At 39.4% G+C, this 24,989-nt stretch overlaps 1 protein-coding gene across 5 annotated transcripts in view; it reads right to left on the bottom strand.

The window, feature by feature from the left end:
* Nucleotides 1-734: 734 nt before the first annotated feature.
* The window catches only part of trpm3 (transient receptor potential cation channel, subfamily M, member 3), a 146,751-nt gene continuing 122,496 nt past the window's right edge, over nt 735-24,989 (bottom strand). For 2 of the 5 annotated variants that reach the window (XM_030143042.1, XM_030143043.1), the window contains exons 14-25: nt 24,825-24,854; nt 22,806-23,098; nt 20,976-21,204; nt 17,004-17,171; nt 14,684-14,824; nt 12,689-12,817; nt 11,850-12,101; nt 10,599-10,773; nt 8,306-8,453; nt 7,225-7,418; nt 6,908-7,040; nt 735-6,466 (exon numbers count right to left, since the gene is read on the bottom strand). In XM_030143042.1, the coding sequence (XP_029998902.1) occupies nt 4,846-6,466; nt 6,908-7,040; nt 7,225-7,418; nt 8,306-8,453; nt 10,599-10,773; nt 11,850-12,101; nt 12,689-12,817; nt 14,684-14,824; nt 17,004-17,171; nt 20,976-21,204; nt 22,806-23,098; nt 24,825-24,854 (3,513 nt within the window). In that variant the 3' untranslated portion in view covers nt 735-4,845. Of the gene's footprint in view, nt 6,467-6,907; nt 7,041-7,224; nt 7,419-8,305; nt 8,454-10,036; nt 10,163-10,598; nt 10,774-11,849; nt 12,102-12,688; nt 12,818-14,683; nt 14,825-16,967; nt 17,172-20,975; nt 21,205-22,805; nt 23,099-24,824; nt 24,855-24,989 lie in introns of all 5 variants that reach the window. The other 3 variants (XM_030143039.1, XM_030143041.1, XM_030143040.1) reach the window with 3 other exon arrangements.

Below are 24,989 nucleotides of genomic sequence, written 5' to 3' on the forward strand. Positions count from 1 at the left end.
AAAAAAAATCTTGAATTAAGCAAAAAAATCTACCAATGGAACAAGTGAAAATGATCTTGGTAAGATTTCTTGAAATAAGATTTTCAAGATCTATTGTCCAAAAATAAGTTCTTATATTTCACTGAAAAGTTACTCTTTAGGTGATTATGTCTTATTTTAAGTGTAATGAGATATTTTGACTAGAAATGAGAAAAATACACTTGGTAAGATTTGGATATTTGCAGTGTACTCTAATATTTTGCTCTGTATTTTGCATTTTTAATAATTGGGTATTTTCCTATATTTAATGTCCTGATTAAAGAGATGTTCATAAAAGCTCAGATTAAAGTTGAGGGTTATTTTATCCAAAACAGAAAAATTAAGAAAAAGATCCATTTTGCTGCGAATATATCATTAACTGAACATAAAATAAGTGTCTCCAACCACTGTCATTTATCAAACTCTATGGGTTTTACTGGTGAATCAATATTTTAAGAGATGACAGTGTTTCCACGTTCACTAAGGAGCCTCTAAACATCCAAATGGGTCATATCTGATGACCATGAAAAGATGACAAACTGCATTTTACACCAATTATTTACATATATTGATAGGATTAATGGATCAACAGATATTAAACATTTTATATCAGTGAATGGTTTTGGTCACTAGTGGATGTTTGGGTCTTTATGAGTTAATGAAGTATGTGATTTTTTTTTGTCATTAATAGCTGAAAGATGAGGCATGACACAGTGTACCAATCTATTTAATTGTTTATTTAACAATGCATGCCAGACATGATCCTATTCACACTGAAGAATACAGATTTGTATTTGCATCCAAATACTCACTACTTTGATTTCATATTATAATCTCTCTATATCTTTCTCTCCGTCATCTTTACAGGTCATCTCTGTACACTCTGAGTGGAAGAACTGCATGCATTTAAAGGACATTAAATAAAGTGTGATCCGTAGGGGGATAAGTCCCTTTGAGTTGTAAAAGCACAACACCAGCAATTATTGCAGAAAAACATGTGCGTGAAATCCTCTTTAGTTTATGAGCCACAGGTCGTCATAGGAGGGAGGAGAATCTGATTATCATTATCTGTTCATAATTCCACAAAACTGTTAAGCTACAGAATAGGAAAATATTTTAAAAATACTGTACACTGAGTTTCTGTTGGATTGGGTTGTGTTGGCATTCCTACTGTCTTTAGGCAACGTGCCGTCTACATATCTGAGTTCACATGTATTTTTGGTGCACACATACACACATGCACTCCTTCAAATAATCTGAGCTATCAGCACAACAGTCATGTCAGCGTATCACAAAGCCATTTATAGAATCATGTACATGAGTTTAGAAATGCCATGAATATGTCTGCTATGTCATATTCCTTATTGTAAGGATTAATAAAAGGAAAATACCATATTTATATTTCCTAGTGCAGTAGGTCAAATATAAGGGTCTAAACTTACCCCTACACTGTCATCTGTTTTCACACTTAACCATGCAAAACTGAGATGAGCTGTACGAGTCTTGCTTGTTTAACCCTCTGTGTGACAACAGGTCAGCAGAGCACGACTCAGCACGTTTTTATTTGGTTAGGCAAAGTTTGGTTTGGTTTAGTGGGTAAGGGACAGTTGTGCATAACCAAAGCCCTCTCTAACAAAACGCATCACCGTTGTATGAATCATAAAGAACATCTTCTCCTGTGGATGAACAAGTAAATAAGATATGAAGACATTCAGTCATATTATATTGCCATTTCTGAAAACATAATATATATATTTACAGTAGATTCCCCACAATCCCACAAGATGGTGGTTAGGCTCCTAAAGCACAGTGATTATATTGGAAACCTGCTGACGAAAAAACATCTTTCTATTCTGTTCTTTTTCTTTCATTTTCTTTTCCCTCCATGCTTCGACCTAAAAACTTGCATCACTGGGTAATGTTGTCCCTGAGCACTGACTTGGGTCAACCTCTCCAAAACATACCATAACCTACACATTTCATGAGGAAATTGCAAAACCTGGTCCTTTACTAGCATCAACAGGCCAAAGCGTCCCAACTGCTGCCTCACAATGCATTTTAAATGTGTTGTAAATAAATGGGCTAAAGTGTAGGTTATGTTCGGAGATAAATGCACGGTCCGGATTGTCAGACAGATTAGGTTGTGACACAGTCAAATCGTTCAATTCAAGCAAAACAGAAGATTATTTACTACAGTATCACCTTGGTGGCAATGCTTTATCTCCATCTTCCTCCAATATCATGTGCAAACTTTTTTTTTAGTAGGTTTTTTTCTTCAATTAAACTTTTTATAGGTTTTGTTAGATTCTAATAAATGTCCATAGAAGTGAAGATAGTCGACTAATTACATCATTTCCCCGCTCTGTCTATTAGATATGTTTAAAGAGACAAAGTCGATGCATATGCTCATAAAAAAGAGTCTTTGAGTGTATGCAAAAGTCAGTTGAGTATAATTACTGATGTCTGGGCTCTATGATTAGGAAAAACAGAAAAAAGATGAGAAATTTCACAGATTTCCAAACCTTTTCAGTTCCCACATACACCATCCATGCCCAGAAGGCACCCTAAGTTTGGTATACTGGCAAATGTGTATTGCCGTGTCAACATTACATTAGAAAATTCTCATAAGCTGCTTGATAAAACATACAATAAAAACTACTTTAAATACTTTAAATATGATTGAAATGTACAGTATATTAGACAAGTCTATATTTAATAAATAATATAATACATCAGCATTTAGTGCATGTAGATGGTCATCTTTTATTAAATTTAAAAGCTTAATTAGAAAATACTTAAAATTTGACAAAAATATCACTGAGAAGATATAAATATTAATTTCATAATTCAAACAGGCATTTACTGTAATTATCAGTAATGAGCAAAGAAATGTCAATAAACAGAATCAACCCCAAAATAAATGCAACATGATTAAACTGAATTATAATATTAAGGAAATATAAAACAACATAAAAAAAATCAGCAAGAATTCTAATATTTTCGCCTATCATATCTTTACAAAGCTATCAAAGAAGGGTGTTTGACTTATTCCAGAAGGTTAAAAAATGAGAATTTTTTTTGAAAAGAATGATCTGGCTTTCGTCTCTTAACAGTAATAACCCCATGTTTCCTCACTTAAAACTCACACCTTTCTTATAACTCTGCTAGAATGCATATACTCAGCTTAATTTCAAGCATTTTTTTTATTAATAATTCATAGATTGCCTCTCCCGGTTGTACCTGAAAATGCTCAGTTGACCTTTTCATAATGGGCTTAGTCTTCAGGCAATTGCTCTCTTTTCAAGTCCCCTTTTGCAGTGGCTCTGAATGCAATTAAAAAAAAATAAAGAAGCAAATGAATGACAGTTATGGAACAGATGAAGGACGGATCCATTAGTTGAGTGTGTGGATGTTAAACCAATGCAACACAATGCCACTGCCAGAAGCTGAAGGAGGGCTGGGCTACAAGACAGCAATACTTTGTTCAAGTAGGACCATTGAGTGGAATGATTTTTGGTGTCAGGTGCAGGCTAAGGTTCACACTGAGTTCACGTGTTATTCATGAACTAGGTTTATGGCGCCCCCTCGTCTCCATTTTTTGCAAATGCACTTATTAAAGCTCTCTGGGACTGAATCTAAATGCATTTTTGTGTGACATGTAAAGATTTACTAAACACCTTTATGTGCCGGTGCATGTGTAGACACACATACACATATAAATGCATGTGAGTGTCTACACACTTCCAAAACACTTCCACCTCTGACTGCCCTGTCTATGCCTTAACTCAGCTCAGTTACATTTTCTTTTTTTTCCTGATAAGCTTCTTTCACTCTATTCACATGGCTAATTAAACCTACCTTTTACGATCTCAATCACCGCAGATGCACATTGCTGACAATTAACAGCAATGAGTGAAAAACATGATAAAGTAATGACTGATTGACCGGACTATATTCAAACACTGCTTTCATTTTCTAGCTGATAAATTATGCTACAGTATCAGAACAAAAGTGATGTGGACAAACTTGATATTCTTTCTAAAAGAGAAACAATAAAGATTTTTTTCTGACAGGAGTATTTATATATCCAGAGGTAAGTTGTTGCCATGTTACAGCAATCATTTCCAGTGCAACCAAGAGGTGAAATAGTTCAAAATGGTTACAAAAACTCAAGTGATTCTTTTCTGAAGCAGCCAGAAATGTTTACTTCTCTCTGTCTGCTAATGTTGGAGGCTTAAAGGGTGAATCAGGATTATATGCAGAGAGGAGGAATTAATTCAAGCAAAATGTGAGACATAAGTGACTCCTATACTTAGACAAAATGAGGTGGCTATTTTTCTTCCTACTCTCTTTCTTCTCTCTCTGTCTCTCATACTAGTCAGTTTCTACCATATATTGCAGCTAGTAGTAACAGTTTACTTTCAATGACTAACGTGGTTGATATGTGATGTGACACAGTGACAAATGTCTACTTGACGTAAAGGTGGTGGGTGGAAGACATACAGTAAAAATACACCTTCCATTGCCATAACACCCCATTGAGAGTAACGTAGCTACAAGAGGAGGTAAAAACTAGTCTAGATTCATAGCTCTTTGTTTTTGACTGGTGTACAGTAGGACCTCTACACCTCCTGTCCCCATCTGATCCAGGGTAAAGTTGCCCTCCAGCACTGACTAACAAACTTTTATCACTTTGTCTAGCCTAAAACTCAGGTAATATACTGTAGACCTGTTTCAGATGAGCATCTACAGGCAACTTCACCCTGCTTTCACCCTTTCTCTTGGCCTTTTTGATCCTATCAGTGCGTGTGCTGACTAGTGTCCTTGTCACGTGTAGTTTTGTCTTTCAAAGCTGCGGAAAGCTGATGGAGTAGCCAGCTTCCTCATGGAGAGGCTGTCAGTCTTAGATGCTTCAGGCCGTGATCCAGGCTTGCTCCTGAGGAAAGGGTTTCTGGTTCCTGCCAGACCCCGGCCCCCAGGCCCAGGCCCCCTCTCTGCCCCCAGACCTGGTCCCCTCTCCATCCTTTCACTCACTGACAGGCTCTTCCGGTGCGGAGGGGCCAGCGTGAGGGAAGGATGGGAGTCATCTGAGGAGCAGCTGTTTGCTCTCTCCAGCTTGGAGAAGGGGGAGCAGAGAGGGGCCCCACTGGGCCCGCCAAGGCCTGCTAGACGAGGCGTATCAGGGGCTGGAAGCAGGTCCTCAGGGTCCTCTGGGTCAGACTCTGTGTGACTGAGCTCAGCCTCTCTTTCTGGGTGAGAGGAACCAATGTCTGACGGCTTATCAAAGGGGAATGAAGTGCATCCAGGGGAGTTTGAGCGTTCAACAGGAGTGTACGGGGCTGAGACACAGCGTGTATCAATGCAGTCAGTGATGCTGGTGTACTCTGCAGCTTTTACCTGAACTCCTGCCCCCATTCCACTATAGCAGCCTCTCGGTGTAAACATGAGGCTGTGGGACTTGACCAATGGAGGCTCATCCAGGAATCCTGTGCCTGCAGTAGAGAGGTAGCGGCTGCTCTTAGAGCGCTCAAGCAGCCCTGCTGAGGGTGGGGGAGACGGTTCCATGTCCCAAGGAGGTAAGGTTGTATCTGGTAAGAGGTGGGCTGAGCACAATGACAAATCGGCAGCTGCACTATCATCAAACATAGCTCCAGCTGTCGCACTGCTGCATCCACCGCCCTCCGAGTGCCTGTCGCCCAAACCGCTGGTAGCAGCGCTGCTGAAGTCCCGGCCTCCCGGCAGCACCGTCTCGATGATATCTGATTGCAGCGAGCAGTCTCTCTGGAGCGGTGGGACCACACGGAGAGGATCCAAGAAGACCTCAGCCGGCCCCACCTCCTCAGAAGTTGAGACATAGATATCTATGCATGATGATGGACGGTGCTGTTGGGAGACCGACAGCGTCGCCAGGGGGAGGGGCTTAGACTCCTTGGGGGCGGCACCTGAGGACACTGACTGCGAGCTGTTCGCCCGGTGAAGACTAAGTGAGCGCTCTTTAAAGAAGCTCTCAGCTCGTTCAGCTCCACTTGAACGTTCACCACCACCGCGACCACCACCAACATAAAACGAATGGCTCCTTGTCCGTGCAGCCATGGCGGTAGGAGAAGGGGGGGACATGGAGCCCTCAGCTCCTGCCTCCAGAGCCTCCTGCAGGCGGTAGGCATTTCCCTCTGTGCTGTTGAAGCTGCTTTGACGGAGGATGTATGATGCATCTGGGCATTCTCCCTGGCGGAGTATGTATGCTGAGTCGGTGCAGTCTGATGAAGTCCTGGAGCGTGCTTTGTTGACCTCTCCTCGCTCAACACCTGTCACTCGCTCCAGAGCAACAGCAATTCGTCCAATCAGCTCCTCCATTTGAGCCAGACGAATGTCCACAGTCTGCAATGAAGCCTTCATGAAGTGTTCCCTCTCATTGACCTCCTCTAGACGCATTGCCATATTCTCCACCCTAGCAAAGAAAGGAAAAGAAAAGAAAAGAAAGAGAGGAAATTACTGGCACCGAGAGGGGAAATGATAGATGAGAATGGCAACTTCACTAAATGCAAGATAAGTGGAAGGCATAAATGTTCAATGTGTGACAATGTGAAGACGTGCACCTGTATTAACCCTTGTTTACTTCCAATATGTGACCAGATTATAACATACCTGGATAAATCCTTCATTGCCCCTCTTCTTCTTCTTCTCTACCACAGCAATAGTGTGCAACACTAACAAAAATTGGCTTAGAAATGGAGTCCCGTCATCAAACAACCGACTCACAGCACAACACAGACTCCAACGCAAGTTTACCATAACTACCTAATACAAGCAACAGGAGGCTAATTGCAGTTCACTTAAGTGCAACCTATCCACATAACCTCTTATGCTACAGTATACAACTAAAACCAACCTTTCAGAGGTGACTCTGATCCGCTCATCATTTGACGAGTGGAAGTGGTCGTCCTTTTCTCTGAAGTATTCCTCTATGCATTGCTCCTCAAAGTCGTGGACTTTCTTTAGCTCATCCTCTGTGATGAAAAGTTCTGTGGACAAAGAGTTGGGGGGGGGTGTTTAAAAATGCTAACTCTACCATCTAGTACTGACACTGTTACAACACAATGAACTAAAGGTGTAAATGCTGTAATAAACTATGAAAGTTTTATGTCATCAAAATTGAGGATGTTTAATTACAGAACTGACAATACTGGTGAGTTTTCTGCCACTCACTCAGTCCATAGTCCCTCTCGTCATCGTCATGCTTTCGCCATCGACAGCATAAGTGCTTTAGGACCATAGTTATATGACTGAAGATGATGAGGGGTGGAGGAAGGACTGGCCGCTCATGGAAGGTCATGATGAGCTGGTATCGCTGGAACTTCCAAACCTGGTTGGAGATGGACTTCACTTCGAAGAATGTATTACTGCAAATACAGATAATCACAAAGAGAGATGCCATACAACCAGCAAAGATTACATCCAGTGAGTGCTGAGACATTACATCAAACACATCAACAATTTCAAATTATTCCAAAACATAGAGACCGTATGGAGAGGATGGAGCAAGAAATGTAACACAATACTTAAACTAACTCAGCCTTTCTTTTATTTGATCTGTCTCAGGTTTCTATTTCAGTTTTTCCCTGTTAAAGTTTATTTGGGGAGCTTTTCATTAGCCAAACCAAAGGTTGCAGGACAAAGGGTGTTGTATATAAATAAAATGGACTTAACATTGCTAATTATCCTGTCAAACTTGATGAAAAGAATAAATGAAGAGGAATTACAACAGGGATTATTCTTAGCCACAGTAACAGGCCGTTAACATGATAATGTCTCTGGAAGAAGTGCCATCCTATTCTATTAATATAAATTACTGCCAGCCTCTAATGACTACAGCTTACAGCAATCCAAACAGCGACCGCTACCATCATTCTCTTTTTCACACACACACACAGATACATAAATCTTAAGAAAAGTCTCTGGGACACTTTTATTCTTAGCGCAAATCCACAGTGATTATCAAGTACAGAGTGTTAAGAATATTTAAGTGATGTTAACACCCTCTGCCAACTTTGGTGAGTGCACTGATGGAGAAATCAATACGTTTCAGGCTGTCAAGCATCTGTAAAGCAGTGAGGTTTCTATTGTTACTGTTATAGGAAACCTAATCTCATGCATGATCTAGTGATGGGTTAAAGACAGAAGACAAATTTCGGTGTGTGGTGCATGCGCATGTTTACGGGTGTGAACCCCTACTGACAAAATAAAGATTCAATTCAATATGAGATAGTATTATAAAGAGGTTACATACTTGAACACGGCAATGAGAAGGTTGACCAGCAGTATGTTGGCTACCAACAGATAGCAGGCCATGATAGCTGGGACAATCCAGGCACCCGTCTTACACGGAGGTAAGGTGACCACCCCGTCCTCTGTCGTGACGTTCTGCCCACAGGGGGCTGCACACCGCCACAAAACAAATACAAAGCGGTTAATAGAAGGAGCAGAATATCTCTAGATAAAGATCAGAAACCAATATCAAAAACATTTTGTTAAGACTTTGTAGATGCACAACAATTCAGACAGACATGCTAACACATATATAACAAACACACATGAATACTTGAAATAAAATGCGTAACAAAACAGAACATATAACAAAAAGAAAACACATTCAGCCACTTACTGTACACTGAGATATGAGACAAACAAACAAAGAGACAAGCAGACCTGAAAATAGCAACCAAAATACATAACTACATTCTCTGCAAACAAACAAGAAGCATAATGTGTTTTATGCTTCTTTTCTTTGAGAGGGGACTGAAAAGAGTGGACACTTTAATGGTAAGGGCTCATGTCCAGAAAGGTGCATCTGAAAATAAAATATATACATAAAACACATCCATTATGTATCATCACAACTTGTGCTCCCAATATATTTAAACATGTGGTCAATGTTTAAAATATATTGTCACATATGTGTGCCATAGCTTCATTCAGCAATGGTTGATTGCTTTGAATTGTTTGAAATGTATTTAGGATACATAGTATGTTTTTTCCATCTGTGATGGTTCAGTTGCTGTGGCTTATCTGGGGAACATTCAGCATTTGTTCTGGGTTTGTTTGCCTTTCAGATTCATTCTTGTCATGCTCATTGTTCAATTTTTCACACAATGCAGCCCAAAGACAGAGAACTGAAGTAATTTTTCTATTTTTAAAATTTACCTTCAATAAATTTGGATTAAAAACTCTGACAACTGAACCACGTGAAAAAACAGATTATAGATGATGAGATGTGGCTGATAAATATGTATGTATGTGTTTTTGTGTTGTGTCTGTGTCTAAATATAATATCAGTGCTTACTTATCCTATATGTTTGAGTATTTTAGCAATGCTCCTGTGAGAAGCTGAAGGATCGAAGGGAGGGTGATATGATTTATGTGACAGACGGTGTTGACATGGCAGGGTCACCTCTTCAAATGAAGTTAATCATAAGTGAAAGAACAAAAAAATGTGTGAAGAAACATCGAGGGAATATCAAACTTATAAATGTTGATAGTTCCACTTGATGTTTGAACTGAAGTAAATACAACTGACCAAATACAAAGACCATAAATATAATAAACACATTTGAAAAGTGCTTCTGCCATGTAACAGTGCCATTTGCCAGCCAGTGCCAAAATTATTCAGGGTAAAGTTGCTTACTTGATATAATCTTAGGTCAAGCTACTAGTTTTTTCAATTAAAGCTTTTGCAGAAGATAAAATAAAGGCCTCAAAATCAAAGCAGTAATTCTACTCCAAGCCTTTTATAATTGTCTCTGTTATATACACAAAATACAGTCATAAGGTACAGTAGCTGACCCAAGACACCAAACAAATGAGGACAACTTTAACCTTAGAGCGTGGAGCCGCATGCACACTTGTCTCAAGTGGCCTCTAGTGGTGGGACTGGGCATGACATGGTAGTAATGTGAGGATGATGAAGGAGAGGTGGGATAGGTAGATGTGGTTAAACTGAGGTCTGTATCTATAGATTTACTGGGATTTTGACTGCACTGCATGTGGGATGGACCGTTACTACGCCAGGTTCCGTGAGTTCGAAAGTAATTTTCGACCAGCCAGAGTTTTTCATTCAGCCTGTGCTGTAACTTCCTACTATGCATATCTGAAACAAAGAATGAAAACATTATTTCAGATCTCTTCTCTTTGGGCCACTCCTCACACTCTGTACACACTACCATATACAGTATACTACTATACATATAGACAAGAGAACAGCACACACATATACTCTCCCACTCACACAGCACAGTCTATGTTTGACTAAATAAAAAATTAATTTGATAATTTGAAGAAAATGACTAAAGTTTCACCTCATATAGTTTGCATAAAGTAATGTAAAGACCAAAAATTAAGGTGACGTAAAATCAATATCCTTGTAAAAAAGTAAATTGACAGCTAAAGTGCATTTACGGTAGTACAGAAACAAACATTTGACCATTTCTGACTACTACGTTTAGTGTTTATTTGGTCCTTATCTGGAGCTATTCTTCCCTGATTTAACAAAAATGAAGTCTATTCAACTGTGGCCTTGAACTTACGGTCAATCTGGTCGGCAAACACCTCTCCGTAGATCATCCAATAAGGCATGAAAAAGATGTTCCTAGCGAGCATCCAGGACGGGTCTTCATTAGGGTTGAGGATGGCCTGCCGCGCCACCCCAAAACTCATCAGCACCACCAACATGATGATCACAAAGTACATCATGTCGATCATCTGACAGGGGGGGGATCATTAAACACAGAAGGGATACGGTAAGTTGTTGAAATCGAGAAATAAATGGGTATGTTAACAGACAGGAAGAATGGCGAAGGAAAAGAAACACTTCAGTAAAATAAAAGAGAAAGGACAGAAAACCTGATGAATGATGGCTTCTGTTTGTAAGAGTAATGGCTTTCATTTGTGTATTTTCATTACCATCCCTCTTACAATTTTGGTTGGTCAGTCCAACTACAATCTAATTGGTTTTCTACTGACTAAAACTAATATTTAGAAACCACTTATTTTAGGTTAATTCCAATTTTATTAAGGAAGTTACGGTACTGAAGTGAGGGAAACCTTTTGTTCAGGGTAATTTATATTCCACAAGCCTCAGTGATCCATTTAAGTTTATATTAAGGGAGTCATTTATCTGCCTTTCTGGAAACCTCTGCTGCTCTAAAAGCCAAATAAGAGCCTTAGTTGCTGTTCTAATTGTGCACCTACAAGCAAACCCACTCTGCAAAGACGTATCATGCTGGAGTTTTACATAGTGGCAAGTGACGGACACTAGGATCCTTTTCTACTGTAATTAAACTTCAGCCTTCTTAAAAAACATCTCTGACCTAAATTGACTTTAAAAATATGGTGCCGCAGCCTCATATAATTCAGTGTAAATCATCTAAATCTATCCCCTGCTCTCACTAACCAACTAATTGCTGATTTTCATATCAAAGCGAGTATGTGTCCAGTGGTACACAGCCCATGTCAAAGACAGGCACACATCACATAGATACAGGACAGATTTCAGCTTTTGATCCATCTTGTGTTAATGTACGTATCAGAAGCTCTGATCTTGTGCTCTAGAAGATCAAACAATGCTCTTTAGAAGCACAGAGACTCTATTAGACACACAGAAGGCAACATATTAAAAAAATCCTTGTGATCAGGAGTCAGTGCACTTTACAACAGTATCGATGGTGTTGTGAGACACTCAAAATAAATAAGAATGATAATAGGGAAAGAGAATATGAGAACAGAGATAAAAATAAAAACAGACAAAAACTCAAATCCCCACCCTTGCCTCTGCTCACCATCTTGCCAATCATCATAACATAGGGACCCAGGTATTTGTTGACTCCAAAGATGTCAAGCAGTCGGATGTACCAATAGATGATGTTGACGCAGTAGATGACTCGTCCATAGCTCATGAGCGGTGGCTCCTGGAGACGGAGGACCATGCCGACGGAGAATATGAGGATGGCCATGAGGTCTGTGATATTCCAGTACTCTTGAAGCCACACTTTCACCTTCTGTAACAACTTTCCTGGTTCTGACATCAGGATCTGAAGGATGTTTGGAGAGAATTTAATAGAGAACAGAAAACAGGTGACAGACATGCACAGTTTGTAAGACATAAGCATCAATGGAAAAGTCTTGGGACTAGAAGTGATTTCAGTTGAGCTGGCAGAAAATGAGAACTGCATTATATCAGAGCTGCCATTAGAGGGCACTATGAGTTCACCAATGAGAGCCTCTAGCAGCTGCTGGAGGAGGCATTACTGTGCAGCTGAGAAGGATGTGACAATGATTTATGCTTCTCATACAGTTATATTACAGTATCTTGGCCACATACCTGTATTAAACACTTTTCTTTCTTTGCTGCTGCTTTCTTTTTCCATCTAAATCTCATTCCTTTTGTGAACTTGTACTTTTATTTCCACTTCACTGCTCTTATCGATTTTTGTTATTTATTAACAGCTGTTTGACACCATAAATGTAATTCCATGCCTTTTATTTTACTGTTTGAAACTATAGTCAGCATTATGTTGACAAGTGGGTTTTCAGTTCATTTAGCAGCAGCGAAAAACTGTTTCTTGCGAGTTTATATATGTACTGTGTTTTCCAAGCACTGTGCACATCTCCACCGTACCTCTCTCATCTTCTCAATGCCGTTGGTGAAAATGTAAGCAATGACAATCCACTCTTGAGGTGAAGGCCACAGATCCATCTTAACCAGGACAATGTAGTTGAACAACATTAGGTAGCCCACATATGCCATCTGCATAAAAACACAGCAGACGGAGATCAACTCGACTACATCACCCTTCATGTTATAGTGCTGTAGGTGGTTGTGGAATGCCCACATTATGAGAATGTGAAACAAAGTTTCATTTTTTCCTCTGCAATCAAAGCCCTGCTGTTGAAAGATGTACTGCATACACCTGATCAAATTAAATGCTTACTTAGTGAATAATTGACCCTAATTACATTTTATTTTAATGAAGTTTTTAAGTGGATAATAGAAATTTAATGTCATGACACTTGGTCGCCCTGCCTGCACAAGTGGCCTGAAAATGTCCATTATGTGTCTCCTGTGGTGGTCTATTTAAATCCATGTCAGCTGTCTGCTTTCATTTTTCCTACAGTCAGTGCACCACAGCTCACCACAATCCAAACTAGGTAAAAAAATTTTATCACTGTACAAATCTGACTAACTAGTCATGAGGCCTGAATCAGATGATAAAAATCAATACAGTACTATCTTTTATTGTTTCTGACTAGGTATTACTGGGTTTTGTTGCTTCAAAATTGTTTAAAGTTAGTGGCAGGATAGCAGTGGTTATGTTTCCATAAGAACTGAAGTGAATATGATGTGAACTGTTGAAAAGTTGCAGAAATAAAAATATAAATTTTGTGCATTTCCATAAACTGATTTGGCACAAATAATCTAGGCTGCACTATCTGACCAGCAGGTGGTGATGTCGGTAATGCTACACATTGTTCAAATAAACAGAGTAGAAGTAGAACATGGCTATCATATCTGTTTTTTCATTGATAAGACAGGAATAATTCAGTCTTTTCATCAGTCCACACTATGTGTTGATGTGTATGTGTATCTAGATGAAATAAATAACAAAACAGCTGACCTATCACATGAGTATAATGTTCACAATGTCAGAATTTAATTGAAAAATGTGTTCCTATTCACTCTTATTTCTATTTATAAAAGAAAAAACCTGAATTTGTCATTTTTCAGTGTAAAATTTCAAAATGAGCATTGAATACATTTATGGAAACGGACCTTGTGCTCCAGTAAAATAACCATAAACTGCATTACCAAATAAATTAATGGCACTGCAGCTTGTCTTAGAAAAGATATGATTAAACATATGCACAGGTTGTCTGTGTTATAGATCTATCTGCTACTAAGATAACAGGGTCATTGATCCACTGTGTAGTTCACGATAAGGCTAAATTTAACCACATTTTCAGTCTGAGAAAACCCTGAATCTGTTTTACAAGCTCAATAATAATATTCACAGCAGAGTATTTTGCTTTAACCTGTAGGGCAGAGAGGAAGAGAGGGAAGAGGAGGGGAGTAAATAGCCAGAGAAGGGAAAATGGGATGAAACACAAGGCAGTCAAAATATTTTCTCTACATAAATAAACAGCAAAAACCCTGCTGGTGATGTAAGAAGATGTTTTTTTTTACTTGGCCAGTAAAGAGAAGGAACCTATGACTGTTCATGGGAAACGAAGGATCAGCTTATGTCAAACATTACAGTCACTCACAAACATGTACTGCATGCATACTGAGAAACACAGGAGTTATTGAATGAGTGCTGCACAGAAAAACATAAAGACCTGCTTCACCCACATGTGTAAACACTACCTAGACGCTGCATCAAGTGGTATTTACTTGTAGGTATGATACGCTGTATTCAGTTCACTGTCACTTGAACACTCCACTTCTACCCTGTACTTTTCTCACCATGCTGCATCCATCAGCCCTAACGGCTTACCCACCCCAGATAAGCTGCGTAATGACAGAGTGGAACAGGACGTTTATGACGACAGATACAGTGTATAACTAGAGGATCACTGCAGGGAGCTAGATGATGCTGTTGCAGAAGCAGACACTGACCGTGTGGAACCAGAACTTGACAATCGGAGCATTGTAGAACTCGTATATCTTTCGTCCCATGGGGATGAGGCGATGGCGGTTCTGGACTTCCTCGACATCCTTCTTCCTGGAAGTCTCTGTAGTTACCTTGCCCAGCATTGCCTGGGGCAGATTGGGAAACCCACGTGGAATAAAGGAGGGAGGAGGAGGTGTGTGGGGAGGGAAACATGGGAAATATGATAGATTGGAAAGACAGGAGGAGGAGGAGGAGGAGTGGAGGAGATGTGATGATAATGACGACAAGGATGTGAGGAAGGAAGCCAGATGGGAAATATTTGAAAAAAGAGGAGAAGTGAAAGTGGTAATGGTTAAATTATAGGCACGGTTTTACTTTCATAATCACAGAAGCAAGCACAAGCAATGTCATCATTCCAAAATGTCAAATGTGTGTGTGAGGTGGAGTGTTGGGTGAAGGCTGATAACACAGATGACGCGGACACAGACACTCATGGATTGTGTCTCAGACAACAGTAAGAAGCAGAACAGAGACAAGATAACAACAGAAAGAGGACAGAAAAAGAAAGATAGGACAAGATAAGACATAGATATTTCATTTCCAACGGGGACACATTTCCGTATCCATGAGAGAGGGTTTGAAGCCCATTGTTTTATGGTCATGGTTTTATGTCGAAGCAGCACCAGACCTTTGAGGGAGTTTACTCACAGAATTGTATTGTATGTCAAGATGTATAGCAGACCTGAACAAAATATATTGTTTGATATTCAATTAAAATATTTGCAATAGCTAATAAGAAGTCCCCAGGCCACACAACAGGCATGATGGTGTACAACCACCACTAGGACTACCATAATCTGTAAAGAGCCTAGAATTTTTTTCTTTATGTCAAATACATGAAACACACTATATTTAACAAAATGCCCATTCTAAGATTAAGGCACATAGACAGGGCTCTCGAAGTGAACATGTTCAGATGCCAAGGTGTAAATCACACCATGCCTTTACTGTACTTGACATGCATTATTCAACCAGCACAGTGGACACAAACTCTTTTACAAGCTAAAACATTCATCACAGTGTGGTTCATCTAAAGCATCTGAGGATAAGACAATACAATCTCCCTCTGTGGTGTAGCAGTCTGTGTTTATCTGTATGAATCTGGTGGGATTCATATGTATCTGGAGGTGCATTTCTACAGCTAGAAGCCAGGGTAAACGGTAGGGCTCATTGCAAATGTATCCTTTGGCACCAGACTGCTTTGTGCCTCGAGGACTACATGTGTAAAATGGCCCCTTTCGTTGAGTCTCTGCACTGGCTTGCTTGCTGTACTAAATGCAGATGAAGAGTATGTACAGTAGTGCTGAAAGGCGTTCAACCTCAGTTCAATCAATAAATGGGACAACCTTGGATCCTGTTTGTCTATTAACATTGCCTTAAATCCCAGTCTTAATTTCAGTGCGCTAACTGGATCCGGGTATCATCTCCAAAATTGATTGGATTGAAATGGAACGAGTCCTAATCCTGCTGTACATCCATGTCTATGCAGATGGACCAGTACCAACTCTTCCACTGTGAGCCGGGAGAAGGTGCTCAGACTCTGCATGATTTAAGCTCTGCAGCAGCAGGCGGACACGGTTATATAATGCACAAGCCTGGGCCTCCCATGCTCAGCAGCCGTCATGCTGAGTGGTATGCTGCAGCAAGCCATCACTGATGGGAGAGTGTGAGGGGCAGCAGTCGGCTAAGCATACAGTACTGTACCTCAATCAGAACTGAGCTTGAAGAGAAGGAAAAAGAGAAAAGGAGCTAGAGAGGGGGGAGGGAGGGTCTAGGAGCAAGAGTTTGAAAGCAAAAAAAAAGGGAGCAAAAGAACTGGGGAAAGCTGGGTGTAGAACAAGAGGGACTAAACAAAAGCCCGAAAGAGAAAAAGTAAAGGAAATAGATGGGGAGAGAAACATACACGAGGGAACCCACAAGCGGCGACAGACTGAGACGCTACAACTCCACAACCAATGTCTTTGCTAAGACGACGAGAAACAGGAAAGGCCAGTTTGTCTGGAAGGGTCCAGATGGCCCGGGTGGAGAAACAAATACATGTGTGCCTGCATGTGTGCAAATCATATTCTTATTGTGGGCAGAAAACTGCATTTAGTCCACAAGACATCTTCAGAGGGGCAAAGAATCTGGCCTTTGGTGACGGTGATTAGTTGAATAAAGTATGTGTTAATGTGTCTGCAGCTTGACTATGTGTATACATTCTGAGATGTGGAGGGTGGGTTCTCTCACCACGGAGTTGTACTGCGCCTCACAGTAAGATCTTACTGTGAACTCCATGTCTTCCTCCTCCTTCTCCTTGACTGGTTTTTCAGGCTCCTCCTCCTCCTTCTCCTGCAGGTAAGCCTCCTGGTCCTGCGGCATGTACGACATCTCATCCTTGTTCTTGAACTCCAGACTCAGGATGGATGGTGGCAGAAGCAACCCTAGTATCACCTTGTTTATTGTTTAAAAAACAAAAAAGAAAGAGGAAGTGGAGGCAAAGGAGGTGGAAAGTTAGGAAGAAGAGCTGAACCCCAATCACAGATGTGACAGAGATGTGCAGTTCTATGAGCAACACTGTAGAAATTAGGGCACACAGAGTCTGGAACAACCCAACCTTGATAATCTGTTCATGGCACACACACACAGAAATCACATTTTATTATTTTAGCTTTGTGAACATCATGCCCCGGCCTGCAAACAGCTGAATAACAAAGATTTGGTGTTAATGAGAGCTCAGGCAAAGGTTCTCATTGTGGAAGTCAATTACAAAAGCATTAGTCCAGACAGGCAGCAAGCTGCTGTGAGCGCTGCTATGATGGATAAGAGGGACACACACCCAGAGCAGATAAAAAGGGGGCAGGAAAGCTGTAAACACTACAGATACATAATAGTCAAACATGAAAAAGCAAGAGGAAAGCAGTGAGAGGGTAACAACTGGGCAAAAAGAAGAGGATGAAGAGTGGAATCAAGTGTCTTTTATCTCCAGAAGCAGCTGTTGTTTTCCCTGGATTAACTATTGGCTTGTAATTGAACTGAAATTCAATCCCTTTGAGTTCACTTTGTATTCATTTCTAAGCAGAAGAGCCATAAAAAAATAAATTTCATGTTATGATTTAATAGGGAAGATGTAAGTGAGATGAGCAGTCAATGAATACATTCATAAAGGTGAAAGACAGGAACCACAGCACAGAAGGCAATGTCTCATCTTCTGGTGTCATCAGTCATGTTGAGCAGTTAAGAGAAAAAGTGTCAATGATTTGTCAAAATTATTGATGTGACAAAAAAATCAATGTACTTAACCCGCGGTCAGACCACATGTAGCCTCCAGTAACCGTATTCTGATATGAGGTGGGGTAGTGATGGTTGAAGCTGACTGTCCTCACAGCTATAGCAACTCAAACATGTCCACACATATTATTTTGACAACATTTTGACAATGTTATTTTCTGTATATCATAAACCCCTGGAGGTGCAGAATCTTGTTTGTTCAACTTGTGGTTCCCTTTTCGTTGTTCTGCTCCGATGAGCTCGCCTTAGCAGTGCGTGTGCACACTTGATCTCTTTTCCACCTTCCTCTGCCTCCTTCCTCTAAAGGCCAGACCATACTTAAAGCACTTGCGCTCTGCCCTGCTGGCCAGACTAGTCACCGTGTCTCACTCAGCCTATGAATAAGAGTAGACCCTGCCATCCTCTTAGCAACTCCCAGGGCAACTCTTCATTATAAACAACTCTAACCTCTCTGATCTGAGCAGCTCCCCCCTATCGCCCTACCGCCAGACGTCTAGCAAAACCCACATGAGCAGAAATTACTCAAACTTCAACCACTAACCTCAAGTGAATAAAGTAAATAAAAGTAAATAAAAACCTCTCCCCCTTCATCTCTAAAGTTCACCACATACGCCTCAGTGTAAAATATGTGGGACACAATTTCAAGGGTTTTTACTAATTAAGGTCAGTTATTCTGCTCCCTCAGGCTTAATGTAAAAGGCTTTACAGGCCCACACTAGAGAATTATGGCAGAGGATCAACAGGAACTCATTTCATTCTTAATGGTGCTGCATGGAACAGCCATCCAATAAATCCCATCAGCTTGAACTTGCTCATTTACACAAACAGAGCAACCATGAACTGCAGAGCTTCAGGGGTCAAAGTCTATCCATCTTAGACAATAACTCACCTGCACTGACCATATTATTACACAGTAATGCATTATTTTTCTGATTACTATTAGGTGAGGTTTGCATATGTGCCTTTGAACATCACAGTCGTCATTCTTCAGATTTCTAACAACAAAAGCATTATTTCTAGCTTTGTCCAAAGGTTGATATGATATCAATGTGAAAAGCCTGCTTTCTGTGAGGCTTCTCAGAATCTCCAATTTTATTTTGGCAGTAGTGCCACAGGTGAGTATTTCTTGCTGTCTACAGTTCTAAGAATGAGTCACTGAAGCCAAATCACAGTTATACATAATCAGTTGTACGACTGCACTCACAGCTATAGTGGAAGTCATAGACTGTGCTGTTCTCTCATACTAGTGGTGGAGAACGAACACAGAAGTGTCTACTGTATGTATTACATCTATCTCATCTAGGGCTGCAGCTAAATATTATTTTCAGTGTTGATTAACCTGTTGATTATACAGCATTTTCAATTAACAGAGGTACAGTTTGATCTATAAAAGTAAAAAAAATGCATTTCCAAAGCCCAATATGACATCCTCAAATCACAACCCAAACATATTCAGTTTACAATGACAGAACAGGAAAGAAGCCAATAAATATTCACATAAAAAAATAGGGTCTGAGAATTTTTACCTTTTTTCACTTGAAAATCTTCTCAAACCTATTATGGATTATCAAATAGCTGTGAATTCAACAAATAACTAACTTATTTGTTACAGCTCTAATCACATCTTTTGCCATCTCCGTTGACACTGTTGACATTTTTAGCTCTTAGCCTTACTATTTTAACATTATTATCCACACATTACAGACACTTCAGGGCTGAGACATAACTTTTGAGTGCTCTCTGGTGCACAATCAATAAAACATTGAAGCACTGTATTGTATTGTTATGTATTTTTGTGTTTATCTTTTCAATTTTCAGTTGCTATCAATGTTGAGACATACAATATCTAAGATGACACAGGCTGCTGGTAATAGTAGCACATTGATTAATCAGCTGGACTGTTCTAGGGCTACTGTTGGTGAAGTAACTCACTGTATTCTGACACTATTTGCTGAAAGGCTGTAGATGTGCTGCAATTCATGTTCTTAGAATCGCAAAGGAATGACGGTTTATCATTTATTTTCCTGCTCAACTTCTTCTACTTCAACTATAGCCTGACTCTCAAATTCAAAGCTATTTCCAAGTGCCTCTACAATCACATTCAACACTGACCTATTATTTAATGTTACTATTGTGATATTTGGGTCTTTCCATGAAACTGGGTTTATTTAGGTATCTGGCACTTTGCCAGCTTTTTAGACCCAATAATAAAAGAGAAATTTAGACATATTTCCCCTCAGGATGTACCTAATGATAACCTCAGATAAATGCAAAACAATGTATACTCTTGCACTGAGCCATCCCAAAATTAATGAATTTTTGATAAAATATTGTGGCCAAAAATAGGACCAAAATTGAGGACAGGAAAAGCTACCTTGGTGTCAGTGCATTTTATCTGGAAAACACTGCTTGAAATGGTCTTATATAGCGTTAGAAATAAAGACACTGTGTTAAATTTGATGATCCTAGTGGTTTTTCCCATCCACACATGCAGGTTTTTCATGAATTGGCAATCTCATTCCAGGTTTCACGCATAACCCATCGTGTCCACTCACATTACATGTGGAACCTTCCCATTTAAACACAAATAAATTGCGAGTGATTTTACAACAGCAGTCATTTTTGTGAAACACTCTGCCTTGCATATTTACTTCGATTACCAAAATGCACCTGTGAGAGAATAAAAAGATATTCGAAAAAATAGTAGCACGTAATTTTTGTGTCCTTTTTACCAAGTTAGATGCAGATTTTTGTATGCGCGTGTCAAATAAAAATGCGTTATATCCGAAAAATAGTTTCTTTCATCTCAGTAAATATTTATTTTTAAAATAGACCCAAAGTGCTTCCAAACGTGCTTCATAACATTAGTCTACATCTTGTTTGAATTTTTAGCCCCTCTGTCCGGCTTTTAGGTACCAGTTTCATAGATGCCCACGTTACCACAAACATCTGCCGTGCTTCCTCTACCTTCAGGCCTGAGTTCTTGCGCATGCGCAGGCGTCCCATCCACATGTCGGTCAGCAGCATCTGACTGCAGGTGTGTGCGATGAAATCTCTGTGTTTAGCTGCTACTGCCAGCTGCAGGCAGGTGGCGTTGCTCCAGTTCTTCAGCTCGTATGTCAGCAGCTTCATGGCCATCTGCTCATCCTGTTTATAGGACTGGTCTAGGAGTTCCACCGCCAGCTGGCCAAACTCTCTGAGAAATTATATGGAGGACATATACAGGCACACAGAGACATGAAGAGAAACAGTAATAAAAGCTCTCCAAATACGAAGATATAATTAAACTGGTTATGGCACCACTGACCATCTGGTCAGACTCTCAAGGAGATTAGAATTGCATGAAAACATTAGCACACTTAACTACAAACATTCAGAACGTTTTGTCACACACGAGTCACTAAGCTCATAGGAGATGGCCGTATTCTCTGTGTGTGAAGCCCTTTAAGACGGATTTGTGATGTGTGATATAAACATAAAATTGCTATAAATAAAATTGACATGACTTGATGAAGGCAATTGAAATTTTTAGCAAATACACATAAAACTGTCGAAACATTCACTGATATATCTTTACTACTGTGAAATTGTTTTAACATATTCTGAATGTTATAATAACGTTATATTTACAGATTTTACATAACATATGGAATATAAAATATTTCTGAAGCTTCTGAGGCCAAAACATATCTAACACATTTCCATACTGTACACATAAATGCACAGAACACATAAATAACCTTATGCTATCAAAGCTGCAATCAAACATGAGGTGCCACCCCTTGCACTAATAAAAATATAAATCAATAACCTTAGATGAGGTTCTTCAGCCTTTGAAAGACACACAGACACACATTCATAAAATACAACGCTGCTGGACAAATACAAACGCAATAATGGACAGTGCACTAGAAAGTAGTCTGTGTGTGTGTGCGTGCGCGTATGTGTACTGCTGGGGCTTTGAGAATTTGACAAATCAGCAGAGTGATATGACTTCTATGCACTGTAGAAGGTTGTTGCTGCTTTTATATAATGCTTTCATCTCATCCTATATGATGTACCATGACATAAAAAATTAATATATTTACAGTATTTGCACAGCTTGAAGAGCAAAAAGTCCCAGTGCATATATTGTGTAGGAATATAGCATGTGCAGCATGTGCTTTTGCAAATTATAGATAACCGTCCCCTGAGTTTATACACAAACATCGTTCCCTCACATACACACATACATGTATTCACAAACACCACAAATACAAACGATGTAAAGATTCCGTGAAGATATAAAAAGTATGTAGTGAACCATGTGTTCTGAAGGAAGGCAGCCAACTTCTCTTCGAAAAGCAAGCTCAAAATATGTCAGCCCTAGTGTTGTGGTTTGAAAACGTATTTGAGCATAAGGAAAAGAAACAGACAGAGATTGTGTTGTGGGATGGTGTGACTGTGCTTCTTGATTTCGTCTCTTAATTAACATTATTTCAGGAGCCAGCATTTCTTCCTCTAGGTGATTACTTTAGTCTGAAATTCTTAACTAAAAACTGTGTGTGCTGTTAGATTTCTGTATGTATGTCATTCTGCATCTCATGGGAGTATGGACTCTGAAACAGGTCAGTTTGGAGGGAAGAAGGCATGTTTATCTGCATAGAGCTGGAATGTAGAAATACATGTCTAGACTCCTGACTCAACCCTTCATTAATCATTTAGAGATAGAGGTGTTCATCAGATGCGTCCTCCTGAGATCTGTAAAGTCACACTACACCAGCATACATGTGCGTGATCATCGTTGGTGTCACCCACCTGGAGTTGTGGTTCAGTTCCTGGGAGATGTCATCCACCATGTCATTCTCAGACGCTTCATGCGCCATGGCTTTACACAGCTTACAGGCTACCAGCGCTTTGGCCATGGCCTCTTCGCCGTGCTGCCAGAAGAACAGTGCCATCTTCTGCCGCTTCATCAGCACAGCCCACACCATCAGTTCATGGAAGGGAAAAGGGAAGTGGTTGATTTCAGGGTCATCCAAATCGATGTCCACCTCCTCCTCCCGTTTACGTGTCGTTTTTTGACGACCTCTGCGGATGGGTATGTCATCCTGATGGATAGCCATAACAAGAGAATAGTAGAAGAGAGAGGTAAATTGATCCCAAAGATACTCACTATGCCTGACAATAGAAACGCAATGAAGTGTTATTAGATTTGTTATTCACTTGTAATTTTTACATGTTATTCTTTTACAACCCGAACTAAGAAATGGGTAAGTCTAGAAAATCGTAATAAATCATATTAAAATTTACCTTAATTTGTACTTATTTGTGTTGTGTCTACAGTATTCTGGCAAGATATGAGGACCAAAATATTTGAATATTAGTGGGTTTTTACCTGTTTAGTTTTTGGGTGTGAGGGGGAAAAAAGGAAAATAATGATAAGAGTAATATTGCTGTGGTTATTTTTTCAAATTTATTAATTTATTATTGTTAATATTATTTCTCGTCTTCTTTGTCTCCTTTATTTTCTCTTCCTCTGGTGGGATGGTCATTGTTTTGGTGAACTATGTACTAGCAGTTTAGAGTAATGTCAGGAGGTTAATAGGAGGGTGGGATTAAACAAGTGTGTATTTATACCCACTCCCTTTTGGATGTGTAAACACTAAAATTCTATTAAGTATTTCTTTTGCATAATAGGATAATAGAATATTTCCTTTTGGTTGTTTTCTGTTGACAATTTGCTGCAGGTAATTATTTTCTTAGTGGTTGTATTGTGATTTTTATATATGCAAAATAAAACATTCATTCATTAATATTCATAATCTCTCTGTAAAAAATTCAGTTTCTTATTTGGTGGTGTGTATAACATTTGTCTTTAACGTCCTGTTTCCAGGTCTGCTGGTTTGCTCACTTACCATTGAGTGAAAGACTGCCAATTAATGTCTAGATCAGCATGTCAGAGTTTTATCGATTGCCAGTGATTTCACATTTTAACAGTTGAGGAGTATTGATGCCTATTCAATTACAGTAAGCTGAAAAATGGTTTTGAGTGTTTCTAGAATTGCTGCTTTCTTTACGATGAATTGTCTGGACAAAGAAAGAGAGGGTAATATGTCTCTGGTAAATTATTAAGTAATCCCTGTCCACGGCTGTCGCATCCATCTTAAAAGCACAAATTAGCAATTTTATGGATACATAGAGATGACTGCAGTGTCATAAATTTACTTGGTAGTAGTCACAAGTGTTAGATGTTAAGAGCAATAAATTCAACATGTTTTTTTTTCTATAGCCAGGCCACTGTACTGAATTAATTGACTGAGAAGACAGAGAAGGCATTAAGATGTAAAGTTGAACAGGCGCAAACAGACAGAGACACAAGTGAAGGTGAGATGCATTTCAAACAAGCAGATACTCAAAAGAACCATCAGTCTTTCATTTTCAATATAAATACCTCTGAGAAGACTGTGGACACATGCTGTGTTAAAAGCTTTATGAGGTTGCTACTTCAAGGTGGATAGACTAACCTCTGTTGGTCAGTCATTACCGGTTCACATTATATAGTTGAAAGTATTTTCATCTTTTATTAACTTGAGAAAAATCTATATTGGAAGAAACTAATAAGTTTGGACAAAGTGATTTAAAATATATAAATAAATAGGGAAGATGAACACGATGAGCTATATGCATGACCCAAATAAAGAAATAAATTTAAAATAAGCTTTGTGATCTTAAACAATGTGAGCAGAAAACAGGCTTCAGACACTGACCATAGTTATACAGACAATGATAAACCATATGAAAGATGAGATGAACTTTGACAAGATCAGTACTCACCTCCATCCCCAGCAGTTTCAGAGCTTTGGGCTGGAAAAGCAAAAAAAAAAAGACGATGTCAAAAGATATAGAGCGACAACCTGTCGAATGCATTTTTATAGAGAAATGTACTCTTTAAACAAACACTGACAGACATACTGACTCACTCATGGGAGACTAAAAATA

The sequence above is a fragment of the Sphaeramia orbicularis genome, chromosome 9, assembly GCF_902148855.1.
Source record: "Sphaeramia orbicularis chromosome 9, fSphaOr1.1, whole genome shotgun sequence".
NCBI classification, from domain to species: Eukaryota; Metazoa; Chordata; class Actinopteri; order Kurtiformes; family Apogonidae; genus Sphaeramia; species Sphaeramia orbicularis.